The following is a 27283-nucleotide window of genomic DNA, read 5'->3' on the forward strand; positions in this document are numbered from 1 at the left end:
CAGCCTTCAAAATACCTGATTTCTAACTGATCCATAGATATATATATACCAAGGTCATGGATGGTAGAGGGTAATTGTAGTGTGGCCGCGGGTGATGCTTGAAAGCAACAGCCAGGCCAGTACAATCACGATTTCTTCTCACATCTGCTGAAAGGCAGGCTTTGGCTTGCTCATCGATCTTTACCAAGCATAGCCCAGGGGCTTCCAAGGCGCAGCTGGCAAGGAACCCACCAATCATTCCCAGGCCAGATGAGCCCCTGCCTGGAGACCAAGCCCTGGTTCTCTGTCAGGGCCTAGTTGTTATCCCCCGACGCCCGAGTATCGTGATGGTTAAAAGTGTAATCATTGGCGCAAAATATTCTCGCACTTGGGCACTATCATCACGCGTGATATCCCGGTGAATATTAAACAGCCATGAAGATTTCATGTGTGTTGATGTATCGACAGCCCTGCAAGCACAGCCACCCTCCTGCCTGAGGCTAATTGTCCAACAGGTGCAACCAAGGTTTCAGCGTCAAACACCGCCTCATTCTTCTTTCCCCCATCAGCAGGTGTCGGATGGACCCGCTTCAAATTTGAGTCATGGATTTAGTACCGGAGACTCGAAGGCTCAGGTCAACCGGTGTTTGATCCAGCCAATAGCAGGTTTTCCTGGGGTGCCTGTGATGGACCTTCCTTTTGGTTGCTAGGAAGCCGACGCTATTCATGCCCAGGTCAATGAGTTATACCTGTTTAAAGTGTTGAGGGTTGGCATGAACGCGAACGCACTTCGGCTGGAGCCTAGAGCCCAAGGAGCCAGGCTCCAGGTCGCAGCTGTATAATTATCATCCAGGAGGGACCTCTCCTTTAAAAATCCATGCTTAATGATTTCCCTGAGCTTTCAGAACTTTACGGCCCCATTAAATGCGCCTTGAGACAAAAAGAAGAGAAACGTGCTATTATTCTTACCAGGCGCTTTTACTGGCGCTGTCTTACGCCTCCTGGTTCCTGGCTGGGAATAGTGCTATTATTCAGAGCGGCCATACCGTAATTTACATCCGGCTGCCAGCGAGCGCAACGCGGTGCAGCGGTGGGATGTGCAGAGCCGCGTGTAACTTTTGTCACGGAGCGTATTTGGCGAGACGCTCCAGCCACTTCCTTCCTCGTGTTTGAATCAAGCGTCCACCTGTCCATCGTCACTCCAGTCCGGACCACCGCCTCCTCTTCCTTTTCCCTCTTCTCTCTTTGCTTTCTTCTTGCGCAAGAGCTTGATTCGTGAGTCTGTGACTGCTGTCTTTCGGTTTCACCTCAGGCATTATTCTCCTGCTGCCCTGGCTTCTCTTCTGATTGCTCTCCACACCCGCCGCTTTCTCCCCTTTTGCGCCTTTCAGAAAACGCCATTATCTGCAAACTATCCGGACCCGACGCAGACCCATCTTGCCTCGACCCGAACGGTCCATCTCATTCTTCAACCAACGTACTATTGTGCCGAGTCACCAATCCATGCCTCGCAGCTCACCACCAGTCCCAATCACAGCTCACTTTCCACCATCTGCTGCCTCCCTGATACTGTAATTCTCCATTTTGTCTTCCACCCCCGTTGTCACTTCTCAGAGCTTCCTGTCCATTACCAGGCACGCATGTCAACACAGCCTCTTTATTCCCACTCATGCCTGATACCAAGTACCTTGAACTCCGTTCGCAATAATTTACTTATCCATTAACCGTGTCCAACAGACGGAGAATCGCAAGGATATCCTCTTAAATATCGCCGGTTCGCAGCTTTCTTTGCAGCCTAGTTGACCAACCCGATCTCGCCGCGCATCTGCCACGATATTTTGAAACCTTCCCACCCGATGGGTTGAACCCACGACACGCTCTGATCGAGTGGAGAGGAAACAATTTCAATCCTGTTGGCGAGGCTGATTCGCTATTTTTACCCATCCACAAGGCCCATACTCTTGTTCTGGCCCCAAGTTGTCTGACGAAGGCTGAACTCCCCCAGTCAGCTTGCGCCACACTCGGGTTTTGGTGAGCGCCCCACGCGACAGCGCCTCTCTGAGGCATCCTCCCCGTCCCCTTGCCTTCGCTCACTCTTTTCGAATTCCTTTTTCTGTACATTCATAGTCCTTTATTCTCATTCCCCCCAAATTCAATCAATGTCACCCAAGCCGTCAATCATTTCGATCTTGTCAATAGGCCTTCATCCACGCTAACATGATCTCTACCCACCTAGCTCCTCCATCTCAGCATCATTCACATTATCGAGGTAGCGTGAAGGACCCGTTACCCATGGCCGCGTTGATGCAATCAAACAACGAGCCCGTCGCAATCTCCAACCCTTTAACTGCGCCGTTGAACCCTATAACTGCAAGTTCCTCGGAGCCTGCTGCCTTCCTGAAACAGTCCAAACCAGACTCGAACCTTACCTCTATTGCTAGCGCCGGATTAAACGTTACGCGATCTAAAGATTCCATACCTTCCATGTCAACAACAACACCAAACTCCGGCTCCACGGAGCGGGCCCCCGAGTCTCACAGAGAGCCAGACCAGAACAGCTCGCAAGTTGCGCGAGAAGCCCTCGGTGCAAGTGAGAAACAACAATCTGGCTCCGTCAACGACTCGTTAGCTATGCACTCCGATCATATGCAAGTGGACTCACACACTGTCCCAGGCGAGACAGGCGAGTCCGTCTTCAACGCCACTGAAAACGGAACATCTTTAATGAATACCTCGACCGTAGCGAGTCCTGGACCCATTGACGACACCATTTCACAGGATGGTGACCAATCGCGTCATCAGGATGACAGCGACTTGCACCAAGACAGCAGTAACAAGGCGTTCTCGTACCCTATGCCTACCGGGGGGTTCAACGACCCACGGCGTGGCCTCAGCTTACCGAGTTCTGGCTTGAATAAGGCTGGCCAACGGTCCCCATCGGCTAAGAAGCATCGTTGCCCGTATTGCGCAACGGAATTTACAAGACACCATAACCTTAAGAGCCATCTGCTCACGCATAGCCAAGAGAAACCGTTCGTATGCACAACCTGCCAGTCGCGCTTCCGGCGACTCCATGATCTCAAACGGCACCAAAAGCTCCATACTGGCGAGAGACCTCATATATGTCCAAAATGTGGACGCAGATTTGCCCGTGGTGACGCTCTTGCTCGCCACAACAAAGGCCAGGGGGGTTGCGCAGGGCGTAGAGCAAGCATGGGAAGCTACGCCGGCGAGGACGAGTATGGCGATGCAGCTGCAGGCGCGGAAGATACAATGGAGGGCCTCGTCTACGCTGAGCCGGAACGCATGGACGAGGAAGATGAGCGCCGTTACAACATGCCTAGCATCAAGAAGCATGATATGCCGGCAGATTCTGTTGCACGTTCAAACAGTGTGAGCAGCTATCAAGCGCGTCAACCCAGTACATACCCTCCGATCGCTGCGAGCAGACCTTCACCGGGCGGACTTTACCCTCCTCCAACAAGCCATGGTGCTTCTAGTGGCTCCCCTTCTCCGGTATCTCAGCCCGGCAACCTGACATTTCCTCCGGCAAATTCATCTTCTGGAGCCTCGGCATTTGCGCCTCCAAATATGACAGAAAGTCCAAAACCGCTCTCGCCAAATGCCCTGCCTCCTCACCAATTGGGACACGGTCCCGAAAACAGTATACAACTGCATCGTCCTCACTCTCCGGGGATCACACACTCATTCTCCCAACCGCAATATAATCGACCAGGTCACTCCCAGGCACCTCTCTCGGCCAGTGGCCACCCTGCGTCAAGTTTGGGTCTTCCACCACCTCAGCCTGGCGCTCCTCAGCTCCCCCCACCGCCTGGTTTGGGTTCATCTGAACCTCGCTTTTCCCTTCACGCGCAGAATTCCGTACAAGCACCAGGGGCTACCACTAAACACACGCCATCGCATAGCCATTCGAGCAACCACGGCGGCCCATTATCATCTAAGGCGATACCTGAAACAGCCTCAACCAACAACGTTCATCCCTCTCATGATCCGAGTCTTTTCGATCAACAACGTGATCGAGAGGAAAAGCTTTGGGACTATATTCGCTCCGTCCACGATGAATTAAGCGGGCTTAGATCGGAAGTAGCCGCCCTCAGGGCTCAAATGGCATCTTCGAGTGTGAATGCCTTGACTACACCTAATCCTGGTATTACACAACCATCAACCGACACAGGAACCGCAAGCACGGTACATCGGTGAATTTTACGTTAGCCTTTTTTCTCACTTGGTTTTCCCTTTGGCCCTGCCGTGTTTAGCGACTACCGTCTCAAGGCTCTGGCCGTAACCTAATACATTTCCCCGACAACTGCCACTTCTTTTTGCGCCGTGATATATATCCTTCATTCTATCTTGACGCCACTAACGACACGATTTTATTGCTAATGGAGGGCTTTTTTTTTGGTTCTGATCGGGTGTTCGTATATTATTGCAAAGTCTCGGGTTCCTGGGAGACTCGCCTTTCTCATTCCTGTTTATGCACCGAGGATATATTTATGGATAGCGATATTTGTATGGTGTAAGGGGAAATCTTGTTTGTGTCTTTCCCTCCTTTAGCGGACTGTGATATCATTCCCATAACTCCTGTATAATCCTCACCGCAATCTTTTTATTGTAACGTTCTACATATTCCATGAGGTGTGGGGGAGTTGGATTTGCAAACCAAATCCACAGTTGATCGTACTACTAGCACTTGACGCACGTGGTATGGATGAGTGGGCCCGTTTGTTGATGTCCATGCAATGAAGTGAAGTGTAATAAATTGGAATCCTTGCGGCGTCTCTTCCATGTCGTAGGCGAGGACAGGTCTATATCCCCAATGTAGGCGGTATCACTGAGAGACTGAACCCGCGGTGCCAGGCAAAGCCAACCATGGTTGCTGTCCTTGAGCGTTCCATTGCTGGAGTCTAGATCACTTGATTCGGGACCCCAGGGTATGCCACTGAGGCGGCGAGGGCGGTTTCTGCGGGATGAAACCTGCAAGAATTTTACGGGATTGAATGACCTGCAACCGAAATTGAACAATGAACGGGCTCTAAAAACGAAGTGATACGAAGAAAGGTAGAAGAAGTGGCTCTTATTCGTACGTAGTCGACGGGAGTATGAGGGGGCAGCAATAACGGGCGGGGTCGGGACAGCGATAATGAACATCCTTGAGGTATTAAGTAGTTTAGTCCAGCGCTATGGAAATTTTCTTGATAGACATCGCGAAAAGGCCCTTTCAACTTCTCATTCATGGAATCACTCCCGAGAAAAATAGATGGCACAAGAAGTCGGACCAGCTTGGCTGGATCCAGTCTCTTAGCCCAGGTGGGCTGGACGCTTCAATGACGTATCGATGAGTACTGACACTTCATTGAAAAAAATAAGCTGTCGACTTTCTGCGCCGGAGCTTCACCTCTCTTCACCTCTCTTCACCTCTCTTCACCTCTCTTCACCTCTCTCCACCTTCATTTTGTCCTTAGACTGCCCCTGCCGCCCGAGGGAGGACTCGACCTCAAACCAAGGCCCAAGCTTCCTCATTCGATTGTTAATTGCGCCGCCTTGTGAATATGACGGTTTACATAGCGTCCTTGTAACTCGCCCCTCTGCTTACCTTGGTCCATGCCTCCTTGCTAATACAGATAGGTTTCTCCCGTATACAGTTAGCTTTCGTCCCCCAGACTCTCCTCCGACCCCCCCGCCGGAGACTGTGCCGAAAAAGCAGGTTCCCGACACTGTTTCGTCTGCCCCCAGCCCTGCAGTTAGCTTGTTTGAGAGGCGAAAAGAGGCTCCCAATGTTGGTCTCACTCCGGGCGCGACTACAGACCATGAAAACATCTTCACTGCCGACCTGAGGAAGGCTGACAACAACCAGTCTGAATACCCATTCCCCAAGCCTGGCGATTCTTACAACCATGAAGACCTGAGAGAAAGTGAAGCCCACTCTCCCGCATGGGGCGTCAGGACCGCACTGAACCAACCCAAGCCGCAGTCGGCGTTTCTGGCGTCCCCATCAATTCTCAGGCACCAAGAGCCGCTGGCTTCTTCAACAGAGAACCCTCCGCCGAAAGCACACGGTTCGACATCGCAACCGCCGGTCAGGCACTTAAGGAAACCATCTATTCGTGCCCATAACCGGAAACCTTCGTTCTCCGAAACTGAATGGAAAATTACAGCAGCTGAGCAGGGTAATGGCGGCTTGCGCAACGCGGTGCGGGCCGCGGCAGAGAGCGGGCAGTTGGAAGACAAGGTGTGGGTGGGCACACTGGGTATGCCGACCGATGCCTTAACGGCATCTACCAAATCGATGATCTCCGAGAAATTAGAAAGCGAATACGATTGCTTGACAGTTGACATTAGCGACGGCGATTTTGACGGTCATTATACACATTTTTGCAAAACGATTCTCTGGCCGGTATTCCACTACCAAATACCTGATAACCCTAAAAGTAAAGCCTACGAGAACCATTCATGGGTCTACTACGTCAAGCTCAACAAGGTCTTTGCGGAGAGAATTGCTCGAAACTGGAGGCGAGGAGATACTGTCTGGGTTCAAGACTATCACCTGCTCCTTGTCCCAGCGATGTTACGCAAACTCCTCCCGGACGCTCAGATCGGTTTCTTCCTACATGTTGCGTTTCCATCGTCAGAAGTATTTCGGTGCCTTGCACCCCGCAAGGAGCTCCTCGATGGAATGCTTGGAGCAAATCTTGTTGGTTTCCAGACAGAGGAATACTGTCGACATTTCCTCCAGACTTGTAGCCGAATTCTTAGTGTTGAAGCCACGAATGATGGCATTCAATTGGAGGATCGATTTGTGAATGTGGCCAAATTCCCAATAGGTATCGATCCACTCTCGTGGGATAAACGCCGTAAAGCAGCAGATGTCGAACAGTGGGTGAAGACGATATCTGATCACTATGCGGGGAAGAGGCTTATCGTCGCCCGCGACAAGATTGACGCGGTGCGTGGTATTCGGCAGAAGCTACTGAGCTACGAACTCTTCCTCAATACCCACCCTGAATGGCGCGAAAAGGTTGTTTTGGTTCAAGTCGCTACTAGCACGACCGAGCAACCGGAGCTTGAAGCCATGATCTCTGATATCGTCATGCGGATAAATTCAACACATTCTACGCTTGCTCACCAGCCTCTCGTTTTCCTTAAGCAGGATCTTGCCTTCCCGCAATATCTGGCTTTGATATCCGTGGCGGATGCGATGATGATTACCAGCCTGCGCGAGGGTATGAATCTCACGAGCCACGAATTCGTCTATTGTCAGGATGGGAAGTACGGCCCCCAAAGATACGGTTCCCTGATTCTCAGTGAGTTTACCGGGAGCGCATCTGTATTCGGCCACCATGCGTTACTTGTTAACCCGTGGGACTACCACCAATGTGCGGATGCTATCCTTACGGCTCTTACGCGCAGCGAAGAAGAACGTCAACAGGTATGGAAGCAACTTAACCAAGCGGTGCTTCAGAACTCGACCTCCAACTGGGTGAAGTCGTTCAGCGAGACATTAAGTCGCGTCTGGCATGAGCAATCATCCCGCGAAATCATGGCCGTTCCCCGACTTCCGATGAATAAGCTTGAAGAAAGATACCGACAGTCGAAGCGGCGGCTCATAATCTTGGATTATGAGGGAACATTGGCGTCTTGGGGATCTCCCAGGAGCATTATCGTCACAACACCCCAGCGAGCCATCACGACACTAGCAGACCTGACCGAGGACCCGAAAAATGTGGTGTACGTGATGAGCGCGCGTATGCCCGAAGAGCTAGAGCGACTCTTCCGAATGGTTTTCGGACTGGGTCTCATCGCAGAAAATGGATGTTTCGTTCGCGAGCCATTCTCGGAGACGTGGTTGAAGCTGACGAACCAAGCGCAGACCGACGCCTGGAAGACAGCTGTAAAGCAGATCCTTGAGTATTACCAACAGCGCGCAGAAGGAAGCTGGATCGAACAGCGCCACTGCTCGCTCGTCTTTCACTATGAAGCGGCCGAGGATCGCCCGGCGGCAGCTCGTTTGGCCTCAGAGTGTGCGGACCACATCAATGATGCATGCGCCAATCAAGGAGTGCACGCTCTTCTGGTTGATGGTGTACTGGTAGTTGAAGCAAAGAGCACAAACAAGGCGTCGGCAGCAGAAGTTGCCTGGCGGTCTTGCTTGAAGCAGACGGACGGCGTTAGTCGACCGGACTTCTTGCTTGCCATTGGCGACAGTCGTGATGACGAGCCGGTCTTCCGATGGGCGAACAAACTGGAAGGCGCGCATGCGGTCGGTTACGCGATGACGGTAACACTGGGGTCGAGGAGCACCGAAGCGCGCGCGACCCTGACACAGGGAGTTGCTGGTATGTCGTCCTGTTGACATTTCTACCAATTAAGGGCTGCGATCATATGCTAACCGGGATAATAGGTGTTTTGACATCTCTAGAGAAACTGGCGAAAACGTCGACCGATCAAGGTGTTTCAACGTAGATAACAAAATAGACCTAAGGTACCTTGTATTCACCTGAAAAGGGCATCATTATAGAATCCTTACATATATTCATAGCTAGAACCTATGAGAATGGGAAATGAGGTTGAGGTTGGCTGCGATAGCCGAATGAACCAAAGCTCGGACAAGGAGAGAGAGAGAGAGAAGAGCCGAGGTCTACCGCAGCATAACCTAGTTAAAAGAGTCTGCTTTTCCGCCATTGCTTTTCGGTACAATAATTACACCACGTTCATCTTTAACTCAATCTCTAGAATAGACACTTTAACTTTCCATTCCCACAATGAACGCCGGAACCGCCCACGGTGCCACATTCGAAGAGGCCGTCCATGTATCGCCCCTCGGCCAGAACCGGTACTCCGCATTTCTACAGAAAGCCTTCTGTATCGGCACAGGCATGTTTTCCAATATCTACAAAACGATATCAGAACTCCTATTTTCCCTACAGTTTACAGGCCTTATATCAATCATAATGCTAATACTAAATAGTCCCTCATGGCGGCTACACAAGCGCAGTCCTATACCGCCTCGCGCTCGTGCACTTCGCATCCACCCACCCAGACCTATACAAGGGCGAACCGGCAACCCCGATATCCATGCACCTGTCCTTCCTAAGGCGCACCGCCGCAGGTCCCGCGAGATTTCGCGTGCACGATATGAAGCTAGGAAAGCGGACTAGTTCGATTCATGTTGAGCTTCTGCAGTCGAAAGACCAGTCTTCATCGAGCGGCGCAAGCACCGACAAGGGCGAGGAGGGAATGGAAGTGAAGGTCGCGGGCTATATTACCGTTAGCCCGGCTAGCGCAGAGGTTGGGGTATCCGCGAAGACGGAGTGGGAGCTTGAGCCGAAGCCTGTTGCTGGGAGTGCGAATGGCGGCGGGGTAAATTTGCGCCAACTCGGCGAGACGGGCCAGGACGAGGCATGGACGAGACAGGACTCACCGTTTGCTGAGTTCCGGAAGGCGACGACGCAGGTTGAGATCTTTGGTGTTGATGGGACACGAGGGAAGCGCCGGAATGGGATCGTGGATCAGTGGGCTCGACTAAAGCCGGAGGGCGAGGTGACCCGGTGGAGCAACGAGGGCGTTGTGTTTCTGACGGATATGTTCCCCATGGCGTTGGATGGGTTTGATAACATGGCGACTGGAGCAGAGTCGGAGTCTGGGGGTGCTGGCCCGACTGCGAATTTCTGGTTTCCGACTGTCACGCTGAGCATTGATTTGAAGAAAAGGTTACCGGCGGCTGGGGAGGAGTGGCTGTATAGTCGCGTTGTGACCAAGACGGTGCGTGATGGGAGGACAGATTTGGATGTTACAGTCCTGGATGCGAAGGGCGAGGTTGTGGCCTTGAGCACGCAGATTGGGTTGGTGGTGAGTGCAAGCCGGAATATTGGGAAGCGCGCCCGAATTTAGATGTGGGTATAGACTCAGACTCTATAGACTGTTATCAATATATACAAATATATACAGCTATTTCCAAAAGATTAATCTATACTACAAGACGCTCTTCTCAGTTAACAACCAAAATGCCATTGCATCGACCCTGATCTTCCCATCCTGAACAGCCTGCGCCCTCACCCAGAGCTTCTTGCCCTGTTTCGCGAGTACCTGCACTCTAACCTGGATTTCACCAGGCACTGAAACAGGCATCTTGTATCGCACATCCAATTGTGACGTGAACATCTTAGACCGGATCCTTCCACGAGATTCTGCAGATTCGGAGCCACTTGCCGCAGTTTGAGGAGCGGTAACACCATGATGCTCACCAGCCTCCGGCGCGTAAAGTGTAACACCTAAACTCATCGCCTCGTCAATCACTGTGGCCAGAACCCCGCCGTGCGCAGTCTGCGGGTGGCCGCAGACTCCTGGGCGAGCAAGCTGGAGGATCATAACCAGATCAGCGCCGGGAACAGGAATTAGCTGCGGGGGAGCAGTCGGAGAGGGCCATGCCGGAGGCTGGGAAGGGAGCGGAGACTGAAGATGAATGAGTCGGAGAGTGCGCACGGTTGGGATTGTGGCCGGGGACGAAAGAGTTTGGGCGAAGAAACCATCCTCGCCGGTGGCTGGTTTGGGGTGGCGGGAGTATGTAGGGATCGAGACGTATCCAGGGAGAGGAAGGGATTGATTGGTGGACATGATTCTTCTTTGCCCCCCTCTTTTTTTTTTTTGGTACTTTTACTATGAGTTTATTTTCTTGGTTAATATTTTATAATTGTCTGAGATTAAGGGACCTAAGGGTGTTTTGCTACGCTAATTTGAAGAAATGGAAGGCCGGGACGGTGGAGAGCCTCGGTTACAGCGTTGAATGATTGTATACTAGCCAAGTAGTACACTACTGCTCCAAGCAGTCTAGCACAGCGCAGCCAGCAAGTCATGAGGACTCTTATCGAGCTCTCTGTGAGTCTTAGCTGCATAACTGGCAAAACTAAACAGCTGGTTCCAAGTTCCAAATAACGCAGGACTAACCCCATTCGCTTGTTTACCGGATGCCGTTCCTTCCTTGAATGCGCTCAATCTCAACCAGGAATCCGACCTATTTATTAGCATCTGTTTACCCCTTGTTCGCCCTCATTCCTGCTTTTCCTCAGCCTTCGCTGTTACTCGTGCAATCCCAATTCTTCTTTCTGCAGGCAGAAATAATCATCTCTTACGATTACGACTACTATCGGCCATCATATTCAAATCAGCTTGCCCAAGATGATCTGCACGAAGATCTTCCTGTCTCTCGGTCTCGTGGCCCCCATTTTGGCCCAGTCCAACTATACCTTTCCCGATGGCTTCGATCTGGGCCAGGTCGAGTCGACTGAAAAGAGTGTGTACCCTTCCTTTATCGACGTCTCTCAAGAAGGTTGCTAACAATATTTCGTAGGCGGCTGGTGTCGGGGACAGCTCAATAACTGCCCGCAGGTTTGCGGCGGTTCATCCAAGGTTAACCGCTGCGACTCGGTACGCTTCCCAGCAAAATTACCGGTGATTTCATCCAATTGCTTATCGTCTAATAGGATACGCTTGAATTCACCTGCACCTGTTCCGACGGCACCGAGGCCAATGTCGAGGAATACCAGGACACAATTCCCTTCTATGTTTGCCAGGCGAATTACAAGCAGTGCATCTCGCATTCCAGCACCCAGGACGGCGACGATGTGTGCACAGCTGGCATGGACAAGTGTGGCAGCAAAAATGCCTCTGCTCCCACCACCACTTCGTCCTCGCCCAGTTCTTCAACTACCCTGTCTTCTGAGACCAGCGGCTCGTCCAATGGTGACCAGAGTGGAAACGAGGCCACGGCCACGGACTCAAGCGACAGCTCTACCCCAACTGATGGTGCGATGAGTCTGATGCAGAACTATGGATTGGCCGGTTTTGCGACCGTGGTGGTTGCTGCGTTTACGCTGCTGTAAGCATGTACTGGGTAGCGAGGTTGAGAGCTCTATTGGCGACTTGAAAAATGGACGAACCGAATAATGGATACTGGGCATCATGATGATAATGAGCGCATAATAATATTTTTCTGTATGCTTTATGATAAAATTCGCGGGAGAGTTTTTTTTGTAGTGTAGATCTCGCCTTGTTCTCAGCGCCGGCAACGCCAAGACTTGATCCCACAGAAATTTCTCCACCGCCAAAATCAAATCATCTCGAGTGAACCCAGACTTCAACTTCGACACCCTCCTTCTCCTCTTCCCTCACTCATACCGCCATGCCCGCTCCTTCCACCACCCTCTTGATTGAGGGTTCTTTCTCCGAGCTCGCCGAAGAATTTGCTGCCTACCTCGACGCCCTCACCAAGCCCGACGACACCACCATCCAGACCGAGGTCGCCCCGCTACTGCAACCCCTCCGCGAGCAGGAACAAAATGATACCCAGAGCGACCAGAGCAAGCGTGATGCCGTGCTAAAGAAGTTGGTCTCGGCTGCCGAGGTTTTGAACACGGCGCCCGAGAAGGGTACGCCCTAGTACCACTGCCTGCAATTGGGATATGCATGCTGATTTTAGGCCAGAAATTACGCCCGCGTACAACCTCCTCATCCATCTCGTCCAGCATGCCTCCGACCCTGACATGTTCCTCTCCCGAATTTGCTCATATCTCACCAAGCCAGTCACCTCATCTCCTCAGTTCGGCGCCTCTTTATCCATCGCCATCCTGTCCACAATCTTCAACACACTTGCCCCCTCCGACTCGAGCAAATTCCACGTTCTCCTAGCAATTGTCGCCGTCATCCGCCAGTCTGGCTCCGGCGCTGCTTTCGACGCCCTGAAGCCTCAGTTGACCGCACAACTCCCTAACTGGCGCACTGCCTGGGAATTGGATGATGAGGAGGCCCGCCGTCTGCACTTGGCCATCGCTGACGCCGCTCAGGCTGCCGGCGACCTTGACTGGGCCCAAACCCACGTTGTTGAGGCTCTCCAGACCATTCCCCCCGCCGAAGCCTCCACTCCTGCCGCCCGGGACTTGGCTGTTCGTGCTCTGACCTCGGCCCTCACTCACCCGGCTGTCTTCGACTTTACCCCCTTGACCGCCGCCGACGCCGTTCAGGCTTTGCGGTCCAGCGATGCGCCCCTCTTCGAGCTCCTCGAGATTTTCACCGCTGACACCCTCGATGCCTACGAGGATTTCATTTCTACCACCCCCGTCGCAAACATCCTCCCCGACAACGCCTTGACCTCCCACGCCGACGCCCTACAGACGAAGATCCGTCTTCTCACCCTGGCCTCCTTGGCCGCCGCTGCCACAACCACAACCGGTGCATCTGCACGCTCTCTGTCATATGAGACAATCGCCTCTGCACTTCGCGTGCCCCAAGAGGAAGTCGAGAAGTGGGTCATTGACACCATCCGTGCCGGTCTCGTCGAGGGCAAGCTATCGCAATTGAAGTCTGAGTTCTTGGTTCACCGCGCTACCTACCGCGTATTCGGCGAGAAACAGTGGGCCGAGGTGCAGGGCCGTCTTATGGTTTGGCGACGAAGCCTGGAGAATGTTCTTGGAGTCATCCGTAGCGAGCGGGAGCGATTTGTACGGGAAGCTGCGCAACAGGCGGCTGCTGCGGCTGCTGCGGCTGCAGAGGGTGAGAAGGCCGAGAAGGGCACCAAGACTCTTCCTGAACGTCGACGTGTTCCTCAAGAGGCGGCTGCTGCGGCGGAGTAAGCGGATTGGGCAATGGAAATGAAGACAAAAACTTGATGAGATAAAATGTAATGACTATTCAAGTTTCATTTATTCTAGATTTTACTGAATATTAAACTCCCATGCACACACACAACATATATCAAATCTACTAGTGTTTGTATCCAGCAGCTAAGCACGTATATATGACTATATAAAAAATTCAACAAAATGGTCTAGTCCCAGTAGTCAACGCCTCAACAGGGCAGAAGAACAAATTTACGCAGAGGGCCGGACGCCCCTCTTCTCAAAACCAGCCCGGATCCGCTCATAAACATCATCCACAGTACCCGTCGCAGGGACACTGATAACCTTATCCTGCTTCCCAAACTCCGTCACAACAGGCATACTAGTCTCAACAAACACACGGAAGCGCTTCCGAATCGACTCCGCATTATCATCGTCCCGCCCACTGGTCTCCCCCCTCTTCAACAGCCTCGTCTCCATAACCTCCTCGGGGCAATCGAGGAACAGCGTAAACTCGGACGGGCAAACCGTCTCCTCAAAGAACACCGCCTGATCAAGCTTCCGCGGGAATCCATCAACCAGGAACCGAGCCTTCTCACCACCCTTGGAAGCAGTAGTGTTCCCCTTAGCGAGGTTGTCCGCCATGGCATTCGACAAGAGCGCAACAGTGATTTCCATAGGCACGATCTTGCCCTCCCGGATATAGGACTTGATCAGCTCGCCGTACTCGGATTCCGGGCGGATTTGCTCGGCGCGGAGAAGGTCGCCGGCGGAGAGGTGGACGAAGCCATAGTCGCGGACGAGGTTTGAGGACTGGGTTCCCTTGCCGGAACCGGGGCCACCGAGGAGGAAGACGACTGTAGTTTCCGCGGGGGAGAAGCGGGGGCCCTTGGGTTTATTTTCGGTAGACATTGTTGACAGTGGTTCCGTTTTTTTTTTTTTTTTTTCTTTGTGGTTGTTGTTATTTGTTTGTTGTTGGGAGGTGTGGCGGGGCTCTTGTTAAATTATTGTTGGCTTCGAGGGGCTTGACGGGCGCCGGCGCGGGACTTGGCAAGGAAGGCGTACGAGGCTGTCCCAATGACAATGATCGAGAGGAATGGGAGGATTTTGAAGTTTGAGCGGCTGTATTGGGAGGAAGGTTGTGGGTGAGGAGGAGGGGTAGGGCGAGATGAAGGTGAGGTGGAATAGGGGCGGCTGTGGATCGACATGGGGATTGCGTGGGCGAGGAAGCAAAAAGAAGAGTTGAAATTAACTGGAGGTGAAGCTGCAGTCGAAGTGAGGGTGCATGTTACTGTATCGGAGTGTGGCTGGTGCACGGCACGTATTGGTGTTACAATACAGATCTATATAAACGGCAGAGGTTTGTACAACACAACTCAACCCATTCTCCTACGTTCATCTAACTGCAACATGCATGAGCTCTTCATATCTCTAATTGCAAGATGGAGCTCCCTCCAGAAATCCGGAACCAGATATACAGCTACCTCTTCCTCCCGCAGCGTGTCGAAATCCGTCGATCCAAAGACACCTCCAAAACACAACACCACTACCACCTCCACCACAAGCGACTCGCACCTCGAGATCCATCGACCCAAAACCAAACATGCTTACCATTCAAGTCCAAGATTCAAACACAGCTTTGCCTCCCATTTACCTCAAAGCAATTCTACCAAGATACATTATGCATCCTATACGCTTGCACACAATTCGTTTTCACTTCGCCGAAGTGCATTTCACTATTCCTCAAGAAAACCCCCAAACAGGCCCAGGGTGCGATTACCCACATCGAGATCCATCATACCATGTACAACGAACCCAGGCTGAATACGTTCCGGGAGTTAAAACTCCGCAGTGACAAGAGCTGGTATATGCTTTGCGAAAAGATTTCGACGAGCTTCACGGCGTTGAGTGTTCTCCATGTGGACATGACGATTTTCGATGCACCGATTGAGTTGGAGGTTGGGGAGTCGTGGTCGTTGCCTATTCTTGCACTGGGGAGGGCTAAAGGGATGGAGAAGGCGGAGGGCTTGCGGTTTGCAAGTGTGAGCTTGACTAGCCATCGATTTGACTATGAGAAAGTGCGCAATGTGGAAAGGCAACTTGAGAAGGAGCTTATGGGCCCGATTGCGTTTCAGGTACGTGAGGACGAGATCTTTGCAAGGGCATTAGTTGAGGCATTGAAGGCGAGGAAGGTGTTGAGACTGGTGTTCAATTAGGGGCATTCTCATCACCAAGACGGGATTGAAGCTTGAGATCGTCTATAATTAATACAAGTAGCGATGGTATGTACGTTAATCATGATACAAGAAGCTAAGTCAGTCGAGCCGACTTTTCTTAAGTAGATGCCATGGGCTGGCGTTCCGCCTCGTCGGACGGGACTTCAGAGTAAGCCTGTGCGTTACGCCGTCGGATATGGTAGTATACGCCGGCCACAAGTCCACCCAGAGAACCGGCGACCAGGATGAAAATTAAAAGTCCCCCAATGGCGCGCACCATCTCGTAGGCTTTGACCACCGCCTTGGCGGCTTCTTCGGGGTCAATTTGAGATCCCTCGGCGTCCATGTCCATATCCATATCCATGTTTTCCATGTGCTCAGCCTCCTCCACATCTCCCACATCATCTTCCTTTTCTTTTGTTGAATGCAGGGTCGACGGATCGTCAGGAGTCGGCTGATCCTCGCCCTGGAACCCAGCGAGTTGCCAATCGCTGGGTGTTTGTGTCTGCTGTACCTCCGATGTACCTAGCACGTTACCATCCTTGTCCAATGCCTCTGCGGACACCCAATCCAGGTATCCATCAGCAATGTACATCGTCTCAAAATCAGTCTTTGTTGTGTTGCCAATTGACACCGCGTCGCCATCCTCCTCAGGCCGCGCATAGAAGTTCCATGAAGCAATGTCTGTAGCGCCGTTCCAGCTGACATGGAAAATGGTAGTTAGACCTTCTTTATCCGTACCATACACAGACGAAACAATGTCTGGTGGCGTGTTTGGCCGTCCAGTGAAAGGGAACTTGTAGGATCGATACGAAGAGAGGCGCGTAGAGACGAACCTGGCCTCCATCAGGAGGTTGCCGTCCGGGTCGTGTTCGCTGTGGTAACCGCTCTCACTCCAGCCGACAAAGGTGTTGTTGTTAGGTAGAGTCTGTACATTACCACGTAACCGTGTTAGGCCGCCATCCGGCCGGTCGATGCGCTTGATAACTTTTGCCGTCATAGGAGAAGCCGCCGTATCGAGCTCCACGTAAAGAGCGGACGAAACATCCTCCTCATTTTCTGCTTCGTCTGAAGCGTTGTTCAAGAGGGAAATGACATGATGTGTTCCGTTGGACTCAATGAAGCTTGCATGGTGTTGTTTGGAGAAAGTAAAATCCATCTCGAAATCGGACTGTTTCCCACCAAGACGCCAGACAATCTCGCCCTCTTTGGAGATGTAATATATTGAGTTCATGAACCGAGCAGACAGAAGATAGTCGCCCGCCGAATTCTTATCAACAGAGTTGACGTGAATATAATCCCAACCTGGTCGATCAGAAGGATACGAATTTTGATAGATCTTCACCGACTCATCGACGAGAACGTTATTGAAGGAGCTCCACTCAAACAAAACTTCGCCAGTCTCGGTGTCCAATTCGAGAATTCCGCCAGCAATAATCCAACTGTGGTCATCAGGGCGGCCAAGGGCAGACAAATCTGTGTACTGAGACTTGTACGAGCAAGCGAGGGCAGACTCCCCACCATCGAGGATATTAAACTCGTGCATATTGAAGGCACTGAGGTCGTTGACAACGCCAACTTTGTACTTCTCTTCGAAGTGCTGATCCAAAACATACCCGAATCCCTTATCAGTGCCGTCATCATTGTACTGATGCTGCAGAATAAACGAAAGATGAGGTTCACCGTCGATGTTGTTGGCCGCTTTGAAATCGAACGCATTCCGATTGTCAAACATGGGGGATCCCGCCCAGACCAGAACCTACTACGCCGTTAGTATAACCTTGCAGTTTGTGATGCCAATACATACTCCATCTCCATCATATATATACGGCCCTACTTGGTATGGTATCCATTGCTTGGTAGGAACCTCGGGTTCGATGATCCCATAAGGTGCAACAAACCAATATCCTGGGGCTACAGCGTCCCGGTCTTGGTAGGTGACGTCGAACTTCAAAGCTCGTACTTTGGGAAGCTGAAAGGGTTAGTAACCGAAGATATGGAGCAGCTGTTTTGCATACTGTGACAAAAGTCATCAAATCATCATCGTCTCCAGCGTCCGCAAAGACGCGGCCAAAGGCAAGAGATAATAGAATCGACGAGAATAGCATATTGAAAGAAGGTATAGGAAGGAATCCTCCCCCAAATAAAAATGAATTATAGACAAGAAAGGAAGAAACCCGTTCTAGACAACTAGATCATAGACACTGTCGTCTGCACAGCAGAAAGTAGACGAAGACTCCCAGCGTTCTTGCTGGGGTTCATCAACGAAGACCAGAGTGCTCCCGAAGATGTCGGGGAAAGTAAAAGAGAAGTCGGGATTCATAAAAGGAGAAACGGCGAAAGACTCCGCGCTCGCAAAAGTTGTCAAGTCCAATCAAACTATCTCCGCAAATAAAAAAACGGCCAGTGACAGCGCAAGTGCTGATATCGATGCTGACGATCGAACGGGGCGAGTTCTCTTGGCAAGCTCCTTGGTGGAGCTGATTAGCCCAGTTTTGACATCCTCAACGAGGCGACGAGTGTCAAATCTCAAGAGACATACGCATTCGGCGGTGCAGTAATGCTTATTGAACGCGCGTGCACCGCTGCATCAGCCTCTCGTTTGGAAGAGTTCCGGCAGTTCTCGCCCTATGGCGGCAACCGGCAGCCTTGCCATTCGAGGGGTGAAAGAGCATGTTGGAGGAAGCTGGCCGATGTCTTGTGTCCGAGTTCCATTTTCCACCATTGAGGATTTGAAACTTGCCTGTCAGTCCTTGGCGAGAGAATTTATCCGGGAGAACCGCAGGACTGACCCAGTGTTCCCGACGTTAGGGACAGAGGCCGTTGTTCGGGAATCGCTCCTTGACAAATGCCTCGTGGAAGTGTCCACAATCCGTAATCAGTACGAAGCGAACCGTGCCGTCTGCCGCTGTCCCCGTGTCTAGCAAATAATGGTCTTGCAATCGGATGAGCGGAGTTTAACCCACAGATCAGGGGTTGGATTCATCATGATTCTCACCGTTGTTTTATCGCTTGGCTCTCGAACGTTGAGTCGCAGAACCAGAGACAATCAGATAACCAAGCCTCGTCCGCTAGGTCTTGCCTTTCAATTTAACTCCAGCCACTCTGCTGTGGCGTTTAACAACGGAAATATCGGCGATTTGAAGAGCATGAAGGCAGCTTTGCATTTCGATCGATCGTGAGATGATAAAACCCCCGCTGTTTCAGGATATGTAGCAAGTAGATGCACGCTGCAGCTGATGCGTGAACTTCGAAGCTTCAGTTGAGGAATTCAAGGCTCTTCGACTTCATCTCAGCACGAGTTCTCGAGGGCATGAGGGTTTCTTTTGAGTCTTGACGAGTGTCGTGAGATTTAAAGCCTTGAATACGAAGATCACCCCCGGATTGCGACATCGCGGCTGTTCATGACGAGGTGATCCACATTCTGAGCATATCTCATTCAAGCTCATTCTAGGCACCAGGAATCTGAGTTTATCTCTGCTGCTTGAATAATGGTCTGCTATTATTCGTTCTTATCCCCTCATACTTAAGATTTCAGTCTCTACACGCAGCTATCTAGCGGATTCTTGACTGTGACCCTCGCTGATTACACGGCGTAGCTCGCGATTACTGGCTCTTCAAAGGCTTTCGGGCTGTACGCGAGAATCTCTGCCACGGCAATGAGCAAAAGCCCTTCCGAACCCAGCAGATCGCCTGCCCCAAGTTGTGGTGCAATCAAACCCGCGCAGACCTTCTCGGTGTCAATTCGACGAGTATCTCCAGGTCCTTTGTGACGGAGTGCATCTGCTGCCAAAGCCCAGGTTAGAGGGTTGTACAGCGTGCCTTCATGCAAGTAAACGCCCCCGCCAGGCTGGAGGGCACAAACGGTCTGCAAGTGGTTGTTGGACACACCGACTCCATGAGCGTCATCAAGTATCGCGGAAGCATTTGGACCACTCATGGGCTGTACAATCTCGTCGAAGGAAGAGTAAACGGTCGTTGTGGGAACATATGCGGAGCTTCCTCCGCCTTCTCTCAGTGTGCTGATGAATTCGGTCTCCCACCTCTGCTGAAAGAGTGAAGGAGTGCAGAAGACGCCGGAAAGCAATGGGCAAACCGCATCCGCAACCAAAGTACCACGGAAATCGGGGCTGATGGCGATAAAATCATCAACTACTTGCCTCGTCGATGGCCAGTATTTGAACGACCATTGGGTATTTAAGCCGCCCTGGGACCAAGAGATCACGGACACATTGGATTGTGTCCTTGCAGAGATGTAGTTGATTGCATATGCAATGTATTCAGAGCTAATCTGAACGTCCGGCAAAGAAGCTCCTGGTATGTTGACCCAGACCACATCCGCTTCCGGTACAGCGTCCGCCAACTTGGCAAGGTTGAAATAGTATGTCGTGCCCGCTGGAATGGCTGTTCCTGGAACAAGAATCACTGGTTTCCTTCCATCTTCTCCATGCTTGAATGATTCTGGTATATAAATTGCCGCCCTAAGCTTAGCCTCCTCGACAGAATAAGGCGCGTCTCCTTCCATTTTGAATGGATATATGGTATGCCCAGTCACCGAGGGGTTTTCGTTATCAAGGGCGTTCAGCCTTTGATTGGCGTATCCGTTTAAAAGCCCTAGGATGTCGCTTGGGATCGCCCCAGATATTGCGAGGTTAGCAGCGACATCAAAGACATTGGCCGATTCGCCAATTATGCCCTGAACCGCATTCCAAGCTTCCTCGACCGACCTGTCGTTTCCCGAGGCCCCATCCACAACTTGCTTCGATAACGCTGAAGCTGCTTCCGGTAGCCGATTATCATTAATAGCAGGGTCGTTCGCAGCCTGCGCCAACATCGAAGCTATATCATGATTTCTGCCGTAATCAGAATTAGAGGCCACCGGCGTGGCTAGCCCACGAATGGTCTTTGCCAGTGCAAACACTATAAATGCACGAAATATCATTATGGGACTGGCAGACCAAGGAGCCCGTCCGTCATTCTGAGAAACGAAGGGATATCTCCAAAAGCAGGACACCAACGTATTATAACCTAAACAGGATCTGCCGACACTCAAAGCCCATCAGCACGCCATTCAGTCGAATATCATTAACAAAGGTTGCTGAAGGGGGCTACCATAATATTTTGTGGAGAGGATTGTCGTTTTTGACCAAACCTGTGTGAACTCTCCCCGCACACGGTTGATCATGATCAGCATCTAAAGAGAACCCCTCACAAAATAGGGTTAATTAGCGCAGGGCAGCAGTTCTCTTCATATGCCCAAGATGGTATGGAACCTCGGTCCTGGAAAGGAGGGTTCTCTGTGAAAAGGCTGCCTTTTGAATATCAAGTTCCATTTCCTGTCAATTGAATATTCATTTAAGTTGTCGAGGACGTCGTAAGTTGGATTATGATGATATCGGTATTTGTACCTGAACACCTGGCATAGGGTGCATGTATAATAAGAAACGGATGGATCAGAACCTCCCCAGCAAACATAAAACAGAGAAGTTGGTTTACTCCTCTGGCTGTGTTTTCTCCAGCGTTTCGGGATTACGTGCGACCTGATGGCCGTGCTGGTCACTATAGATGACCTATCAAGAGGAACATTTCCTAGTCTAGGCCGGCTAAGGGCAGATGGCAGTAGTGCCAATATCGATGTACTACAAGTGCCCGGTACCCCGGGGCAATAAGTCACTACACACCTTGGGAGGGTTCTTCACATCTTCCTGCTCTGCCTCTTCCTCATCGGTGACGATCTTCTGGACCTACCGATAACACCGGCGTTTATTAGTTGCGTAGTTCCGGATGATACCATGGATTGTGCAAATACAGTGCACTAGTGCATAACTATTTATGTAGAGTTGGAAGCCTGGGCTGGGCCAATCAACCATGCATACCTTTCCATGGTGAGAACCGCCGCGCACCCTGGTGAAAGCATAGTCTCCTTCCTGGATGGGTTGGTCCATTTTGTCCTGAATCTTTGATGTCGGTATCTTGAGCTTACGCCTGGATAGCAAAAGGTATTAAATTCAGTATAATACTCGAGGCACGAATTGAGGCGTATATAAAGGTGTGATGTCACTCGACCGTCACAGGTTATGGCACGCAATCGATTCTACGAAGGACGTTTGGTCGACGGGGTAGAGTGGGCAACAACGGGTCAAGCTTATGGTCACAGTCCCCGCGGGGGGGTGTTGGACGGTACTTCGCCAACCAAGGGGTTTCATGGGGAAGCGAATCATCTCTGGTTTAGCTAGGTTAGAGAATCATGATGGCCATCCATCTCTCTCGAGTACCACAGCGACCTGACGGGTGCGGATGAAACGGTTCATACTGCCACCTGCGACAGAGTTGGGGACGTATGATACGGAAAGTAGGAGCTCCATCGAATCCGGATGCTACAGTTAGTCTTGACTCTTGACTGCCGTTGTAAATGGGCGGATGGGGTGTGGATATATTGTTGCGAGGCGTGCCAAGGAAATGTGGAATGAAGGAGCCAAAACAGTATGCTTGGGCATGGGGAGGGCACTCCGCAATATAGCCACTGGCAGGTATGGACTTGGATGGTGTTGATGGGCGAGGGAGTAACAAGGAATGGCCCCGGGGACGAGAAGCACCTAAGTAGAACGGATACTCCAGACCTTGGGAGGTGAAGCTGCAATGTTGCCTTTCTAGGCAAGGCCGTGAAACTGGAATTAAAAGTCTGGGCGGTGGTCGGTCGGTGTAACAGTTGCCGCAGGTTGTGATTAGGCCGACTACCACCGTTGCACCCGCCACTGTCACATACTCGCCATCACCCCCTTCGGCTTTGGGCACCACGTAGTCGCTGGTGAACTCGGCATTGATTCATCCAAGACACACATGGGCACCTGGCCACCGCGGTGCAATAAATGAGGGGCCAGGCCTCAATCTGTTCTCGCGAAACCGCCCAAGAAAGCCAAGTTTTGGTTAAATCAAGCAGTTAATTTATTGGGCTGAGGCTGACTCGCGCGATGGGCCGAAATTAGAATACCAGACGGTTCCAAAACCGTATTTACGCCCCTTCATTGCTGGGCCGGGCTGGATGGATGTCCTCCGTGAAACGTGGATGTATTTATCAATGCAACCTGGCGGCCCGTGAAGACAGAAAAATGATCCGCTCATTTTTTTTAATTTTTGAGGCTCGAGAATCACCCCGCTGAATAATAACAAGGAGCTCTGATGGCGCAGTTTTAGTCAAAATGATGAATTTGGGGAACAGGGTAACTAGCGACAATATGCGGAGAGCAACCGAGTCTTGTCAACCTGAAGCTCGTGAGAGACTGTACTGTAATCGTAGTAGACTGCCGACTGAGTGCCTGCGAGGTACCTTCCTTTTCAAGAAAAAGCATATCAAAAACGCAGGCTGCCCTGAATCTGGAGGCCCAGTGACCACGAGGACAACAAGGTCGCAGCGCACAGTCACCAGCTCGTCTCCACCAAGCCATTCTTCCGCAGTGCTCGGTATTTACCATACATGACCGATATCGCTGCCGGCCTGCCAGTGCCATGATTTTGATAATCAGTGCTACCAGCTCTCTGATCAGTGACTGTTTGAGAATGGAGGGATGGATTCCTTTCTGACTACTTTCCTCCTGCCTTGCCCTTTCCCCTCTGCGTCTGCATGAATTCCAAATCCGGTTTGTAAACTCCCATCCGCTTCTGCAAGTCAAGAATGGACACGCGTTGATGGTTGATCCATGCCTCCGGTGTTGTCCACTGTGTCATTCATTTTGCACAACCAGAGCAACTGATTACTACCGCTCTCAAACTAACTCAAACATTCCGGGGTTAATCTGGAACAATCATCGATACGACTACTAATACTACGACTCCCTGCTACCACGCCGAACAGCCAACCACACCCACTACCCCCGCTATCAGATCTCGCTGTCAGTCAGCCCTTGCGAGGCAGCAGCCCAATTCAACGGACAAGAGACGAACTCTATGCTAGTTAGCAAGACCGTCTCAAACTTGCATTGACACCCTGACAGACTCCGCGTTATTATTGTCGCTGTTGTTGCCCTTTTTTTTTTTTTTTTTTTTTTTTTTTTTTTTTTTTTTTTTTTTTTTTTCGGGCTGACCCTCCATCATCCGGGGTCCCACTACCTTCCGGTGCCCTCACCAAGTCCCACTGCCGGCGTAGACCCTCGATTAGTGCTACCTTGGGTCCCAGACATACGCTGCTACTTTACCTCTAGCATCCGATACCGAATCTCTGTTCACCTGAGCTATTCGCAATTTCTACTTCCCGTGTCTTGCATCTTCAGCGCCCTTAATATTCCGATACCCGTCCTCATGGCATTCTAAATCATCCCACGCGCATTGATAAGCTTATATCAACTTACTTCTGACCACCGATCATACTTTCGCATTGCCAACACTGATCGACCTAACTTGAATCTAATTGGCAAAATTGCCCGGCAAGCAATCGTCCCAGCCATGCCTGTGTCAACCCCCTTGGCCAAGGTCCTGCATAGGATGCAGGAGCTCTTCTCCAGTGTTGTCGCCGCTTTGGAGACGATGTTATTGTTTCCCTCGCTATTCCGTGATCCTGCGCATAGCGGACGGAAACATTCCCCGGCAGCCTTTTGGCGACGACGGACTCTCAATGCCTTTGCTGACGAGATCGACCGTCTTTTTTCAAAGCCTTTGACTCTGCGAAATATGATGGTAATGTCAGAGAAGATTCGCGAACAATTTCGAACTGGCTTAGAGTCAAGCTCGATCTGTATGCTGCCTTCATACAACCATGCCTTGCCATCTGGGCTTGAGGAAGGGACATTTCTCGCTCTTGATGTTGGCGGCTCCACGATGCGCGTGGCTTTGGTGGAGCTACGCGGGCAAGGGAAGATGGAAGTTCTCCGTGTATCCTCGTCCCCGATTGATAACGAGGTGAAATTGCTGGAGGGAACTTCATTTTTCGACTGGATGGCGGAAAAGATTGATGCGATGCTAAGTGAAGTGGGCACTAAATATGGCCGCGAAGACGTTCCTCTATCCATGGGCTTGTCATGGTCTTTCCCAATTGAGCAAACTTCAATCAGCAGTGGCCTGGTAATTCATATGGGCAAAGGGTTCCTGTGCTCTATGGGCACTGTTGGCCAGGAATTAGGATCTCTGATCGTTCAGTCCTGCCAGAAGCGCAGTCTCAACGTTCAAGTGGATGCGATTGTAAATGACAGCTCTGCTACTTTACTCTCGCGAGCATATGTTGATCCTGCAACACGCATGTCTCTTATTCTCGGTACTGGAACGAATGTCGCCATACATTTCCCAGTTCATGCCATTGGGCTCGGCAAATTTGGCACAAGACCGACCGGCTGGTTTGACTACGCTAAACATGTCATCATAAACAGCGAGATGAGCATGTTCGGCGGTGGTGTCTTGCCGATGACACGATGGGACGATATTCTTAATCGCACCCACCTCAGACCAGACTACCAGCCATTGGAATACATGGCCACGGGCCGTTACCTAGGCGAAATTGTCCGACTAATCATAGTCGAAGCTGTTGATGCCGCTCACCTTTTCGGAGGAGAACTGCCCCATTCAATGCGGGACGCCTATTCATTTGACACCAGTATTGTTGCCTTTATCGAAGCCGACGCATCGCCGTGCCTATCAGCATCAGCCGCTCTTCTCCAGAAGGAGCATGCCTTCACCAGCCCACCGTCCCCAGAAGACTTACAATTCCTCTTGCGAGTCTGCCAAACCGTTTCGAAACGAGCAGCAGGATATCTCGCATCCGCAATCCACAGCGTGTGGTGTCTACGTAACGAAGCCGAATTTCCCGACGCGCCTCCTTCGCCGTCCTCAAGCAAAGTGCCTCGAGAAGTGACGGTAACAGAGAGCGGAAGTAACCCTGAGTGCTTGTCGATCGCATGCGACGGCAGCGTCATAAACAAATACCCCGGGTTCAGGGATCGCTGTCAAACCTACCTTAATCAGCTGACGCAGGAAACAAGCTCATCCAAGGGGTTACAGTCCACAGGCGAGGCCCCTTGCATTCGCTTGGAACCTGCGCCAGAAAGCGCCATTTTTGGTGCTGCAGTTGCTGTTGCAGTTGCTGTTGCAGTTGCTGTCGCTGAAAAGAAACCAGAGCAAACGATTCATTGAAGTAGATTCGTTGGCCTGGAACCAAATTTAATTTGCATCGGGCGGTGTTCATTTTTTGAGCTAGGGTGGCGCCATTTCTGTTGTCTGTATTCTTTTAGGTTATTTTCATTTTATTCTCTATTAGTTATGCGAGGTGTTCCAGGAATATCACTGCGCTTGCATACAGCCTCTCGCAATGCATTGATTGTCGAATGGCAGGAATAGAGGGAAGCACCGAGTGTACATAATGATGATTCATAGCAGAAACCTGAAATTCTCTTAATTATACCTTATCCTATTCCTTGCAGAGATCTTGCAATAACTCCAACATCCGTCGCCGGAAAGCCGATAATTCATCTACAGATAAGCGGCCCTGCTCTCCCGGTGCATCAAGGCTACCGTCAGCCTCAGAAAGATGGCCGAGATCCTGGCCATTATTCGCTGTCTCGTCCGCAACAACAAGGCTTCGGCTGATGGAGAAGAACGGGACATCCAGTGCCTTCAGTTCAGACAGCATAGCGTCAGCCATTTGCGTCGATGCTTTGTGAACTTTAGCATCGTATCTGCTGACTTCGGTGAGGTCTTCTTCAACTGTCTACTCAGCTGGTTAGTTCTGGAGGCTTCTCCATTGCTCTGGTGAGGGTTATGACTTACCGAAACCTCCTTCTCGTCAACAGGTGCGCCGACAGAGCGTCTATATTCCACGGTAGCGGTATTAGAAGAGAAAGAAAGGCCACGCAAGAGTTGTTCGGTAAAGAGTAGTAGTATAGGGTAATTAGAGGACATACAAGACCTGGTCTAGTTCTCTCTTCTTCTCCTTCCGACTCGTCTGCTTCTGAACTAGCGCTTCTCTGCCCTTCCACCATTGCTTCTCATGATCGTGTTGGCGTTGAATGAGGAACCGGATACGTCGTTGCATTTCTTCATTTTGGCCAACAGTGCGCATTACTTGTTTCAGCGCGGCGGGCCATGTAGTTATTGTTGATGATGTGTATTTATCTTTAAGCTGAGGTTGTTGGGGTGAATCACGGTGAGACAAGGATGACGGAGGGGCGTGTCTTAGGGTTTGGGACTGTATTTGGGATTGGGTTACAGATTGAGAATGCGCATCTGGAGGTTCATATTCACCCTCATGGTCATTGGCATCATAGTTGTTGGAGGGAGTTTGAGGGGAATGGGTATTTGCTTGATTGGAGAATGCGGAGAGTGTTTTAAGGATGGCGTTGAGATCGGGCGCATGATTGTTTTGTGAGGACATGATACGCATAAAATATAATACAAGATTAAAGATTAAGTGGCAATGCTCAGCTGAGAATTATAGACGGGGGAAGTAGATAAATGGTGGTGGTGTAGATGGGTGGATGT

At 51.1% G+C, this 27283-nt stretch overlaps 15 protein-coding genes across 15 annotated transcripts; 7 read left to right on the forward strand and 8 right to left on the reverse strand.

Moving 5' to 3' along the window:
* Positions 1-1459: 1459 nt before the first annotated feature.
* Positions 1460-1808, reverse strand: ASPVEDRAFT_44868 (uncharacterized protein). The gene has a single exon (XM_040813156.1). It carries the CDS (start codon positions 1648-1650, stop codon positions 1495-1497), a length of 156 nt encoding a protein of 51 aa, XP_040671140.1. The 5' UTR covers positions 1651-1808; the 3' UTR covers positions 1460-1494.
* Positions 1809-1930: 122 nt separating this feature from the next.
* Positions 1931-4200, forward strand: ASPVEDRAFT_198431 (C2H2 zinc finger protein; the record flags this gene model as incomplete). Its single annotated transcript, XM_040809254.1, has 1 exon — positions 1931-4200. Exon 1 carries the CDS (start codon positions 2197-2199, stop codon positions 4198-4200), a length of 2004 nt encoding a protein of 667 aa, XP_040671141.1. The 5' UTR covers positions 1931-2196.
* Positions 4201-5279: 1079 nt separating this feature from the next.
* On the forward strand, positions 5280-8708 carry ASPVEDRAFT_44871 (putative alpha,alpha-trehalose phosphate synthase subunit TPS3). The gene is made up of 3 exons (XM_040813157.1): positions 5280-5572; positions 5626-8333; positions 8399-8708. Exons 1-3 carry the CDS (start codon positions 5550-5552, stop codon positions 8458-8460), a joined length of 2793 nt encoding a protein of 930 aa, XP_040671142.1. The 5' UTR covers positions 5280-5549; the 3' UTR covers positions 8461-8708.
* Positions 8611-9929, forward strand: ASPVEDRAFT_844184 (thioesterase family protein). The gene is made up of 2 exons (XM_040817530.1): positions 8611-8871; positions 8966-9929. Exons 1-2 carry the CDS (start codon positions 8760-8762, stop codon positions 9886-9888), a joined length of 1035 nt encoding a protein of 344 aa, XP_040671143.1. The 5' UTR covers positions 8611-8759; the 3' UTR covers positions 9889-9929.
* A 40-nt stretch (positions 9930-9969) lies between these two features.
* On the reverse strand, positions 9970-10611 carry ASPVEDRAFT_138531 (uncharacterized protein; the record flags this gene model as incomplete). The annotated part of the gene is made up of 1 exon (XM_040807501.1): positions 9970-10611. One exon carries the CDS (start codon positions 10609-10611, stop codon positions 9970-9972), a length of 642 nt encoding a protein of 213 aa, XP_040671144.1.
* Positions 10612-11172: 561 nt separating this feature from the next.
* On the forward strand, positions 11173-11876 carry ASPVEDRAFT_55286 (uncharacterized protein; the record flags this gene model as incomplete). The annotated part of the gene is made up of 3 exons (XM_040815051.1): positions 11173-11287; positions 11345-11421; positions 11478-11876. The coding sequence occupies 3 exons, from the start codon at positions 11173-11175 to the stop codon at positions 11874-11876; spliced, it is 591 nt and encodes a 196-aa protein (XP_040671145.1).
* Positions 11877-12175: 299 nt separating this feature from the next.
* On the forward strand, positions 12176-13622 carry ASPVEDRAFT_31767 (PCI domain protein; the record flags this gene model as incomplete). The annotated part of the gene is made up of 2 exons (XM_040810526.1): positions 12176-12422; positions 12478-13622. 2 exons carry the CDS (start codon positions 12176-12178, stop codon positions 13620-13622), a joined length of 1392 nt encoding a protein of 463 aa, XP_040671146.1.
* A 237-nt stretch (positions 13623-13859) lies between these two features.
* Positions 13860-14519, reverse strand: ura6 (uridylate kinase ura6; the record flags this gene model as incomplete). Its single annotated transcript, XM_040815052.1, has 1 exon — positions 13860-14519. One exon carries the CDS (start codon positions 14517-14519, stop codon positions 13860-13862), a length of 660 nt encoding a protein of 219 aa, XP_040671147.1.
* Positions 14520-15049: 530 nt separating this feature from the next.
* On the forward strand, positions 15050-15823 carry ASPVEDRAFT_31769 (uncharacterized protein; the record flags this gene model as incomplete). Its single annotated transcript, XM_040810527.1, has 1 exon — positions 15050-15823. One exon carries the CDS (start codon positions 15050-15052, stop codon positions 15821-15823), a length of 774 nt encoding a protein of 257 aa, XP_040671148.1.
* Positions 15824-15941: 118 nt separating this feature from the next.
* ASPVEDRAFT_137843 (uncharacterized protein) lies at positions 15942-17931 on the reverse strand (the record flags this gene model as incomplete). The annotated part of the gene is made up of 3 exons (XM_040807438.1): positions 15942-17582; positions 17631-17795; positions 17842-17931. The coding sequence occupies 3 exons, from the start codon at positions 17929-17931 to the stop codon at positions 15942-15944; spliced, it is 1896 nt and encodes a 631-aa protein (XP_040671149.1).
* A 1478-nt stretch (positions 17932-19409) lies between these two features.
* Positions 19410-20765, reverse strand: ASPVEDRAFT_138487 (putative lipase; the record flags this gene model as incomplete). The annotated part of the gene is made up of 1 exon (XM_040807494.1): positions 19410-20765. One exon carries the CDS (start codon positions 20763-20765, stop codon positions 19410-19412), a length of 1356 nt encoding a protein of 451 aa, XP_040671150.1.
* Positions 20766-21315: 550 nt separating this feature from the next.
* Positions 21316-22320, reverse strand: ASPVEDRAFT_55292 (DUF2945 domain-containing protein; the record flags this gene model as incomplete). The annotated part of the gene is made up of 4 exons (XM_040815053.1): positions 21316-21393; positions 21505-21567; positions 21700-21780; positions 22306-22320. 4 exons carry the CDS (start codon positions 22318-22320, stop codon positions 21316-21318), a joined length of 237 nt encoding a protein of 78 aa, XP_040671151.1.
* A 1942-nt stretch (positions 22321-24262) lies between these two features.
* On the forward strand, positions 24263-25939 carry ASPVEDRAFT_31772 (putative hexokinase; the record flags this gene model as incomplete). The annotated part of the gene is made up of 1 exon (XM_040810528.1): positions 24263-25939. The coding sequence occupies one exon, from the start codon at positions 24263-24265 to the stop codon at positions 25937-25939; it is 1677 nt and encodes a 558-aa protein (XP_040671152.1).
* A 123-nt stretch (positions 25940-26062) lies between these two features.
* Positions 26063-26798, reverse strand: ASPVEDRAFT_844935 (uncharacterized protein). Its single transcript, XM_040817544.1, has 2 exons — positions 26573-26798; positions 26063-26513 (listed from the first exon to the last, which is right to left on the reverse strand). Exons 1-2 carry the CDS (start codon positions 26702-26704, stop codon positions 26214-26216), a joined length of 432 nt encoding a protein of 143 aa, XP_040671153.1. The 5' UTR covers positions 26705-26798; the 3' UTR covers positions 26063-26213.
* ASPVEDRAFT_44882 (uncharacterized protein) lies at positions 26601-27270 on the reverse strand. Its single transcript, XM_040813158.1, has one exon. It carries the CDS (start codon positions 27174-27176, stop codon positions 26694-26696), a length of 483 nt encoding a protein of 160 aa, XP_040671154.1. The 5' UTR covers positions 27177-27270; the 3' UTR covers positions 26601-26693.
* Positions 27271-27283: the final 13 nt, after the last annotated feature.

Source organism: Aspergillus versicolor, assembly GCF_001890125.1.
Source record: "Aspergillus versicolor CBS 583.65 unplaced genomic scaffold ASPVEscaffold_9, whole genome shotgun sequence".
NCBI lineage: Eukaryota > Fungi > Ascomycota > Eurotiomycetes > Eurotiales > Aspergillaceae > Aspergillus > Aspergillus versicolor.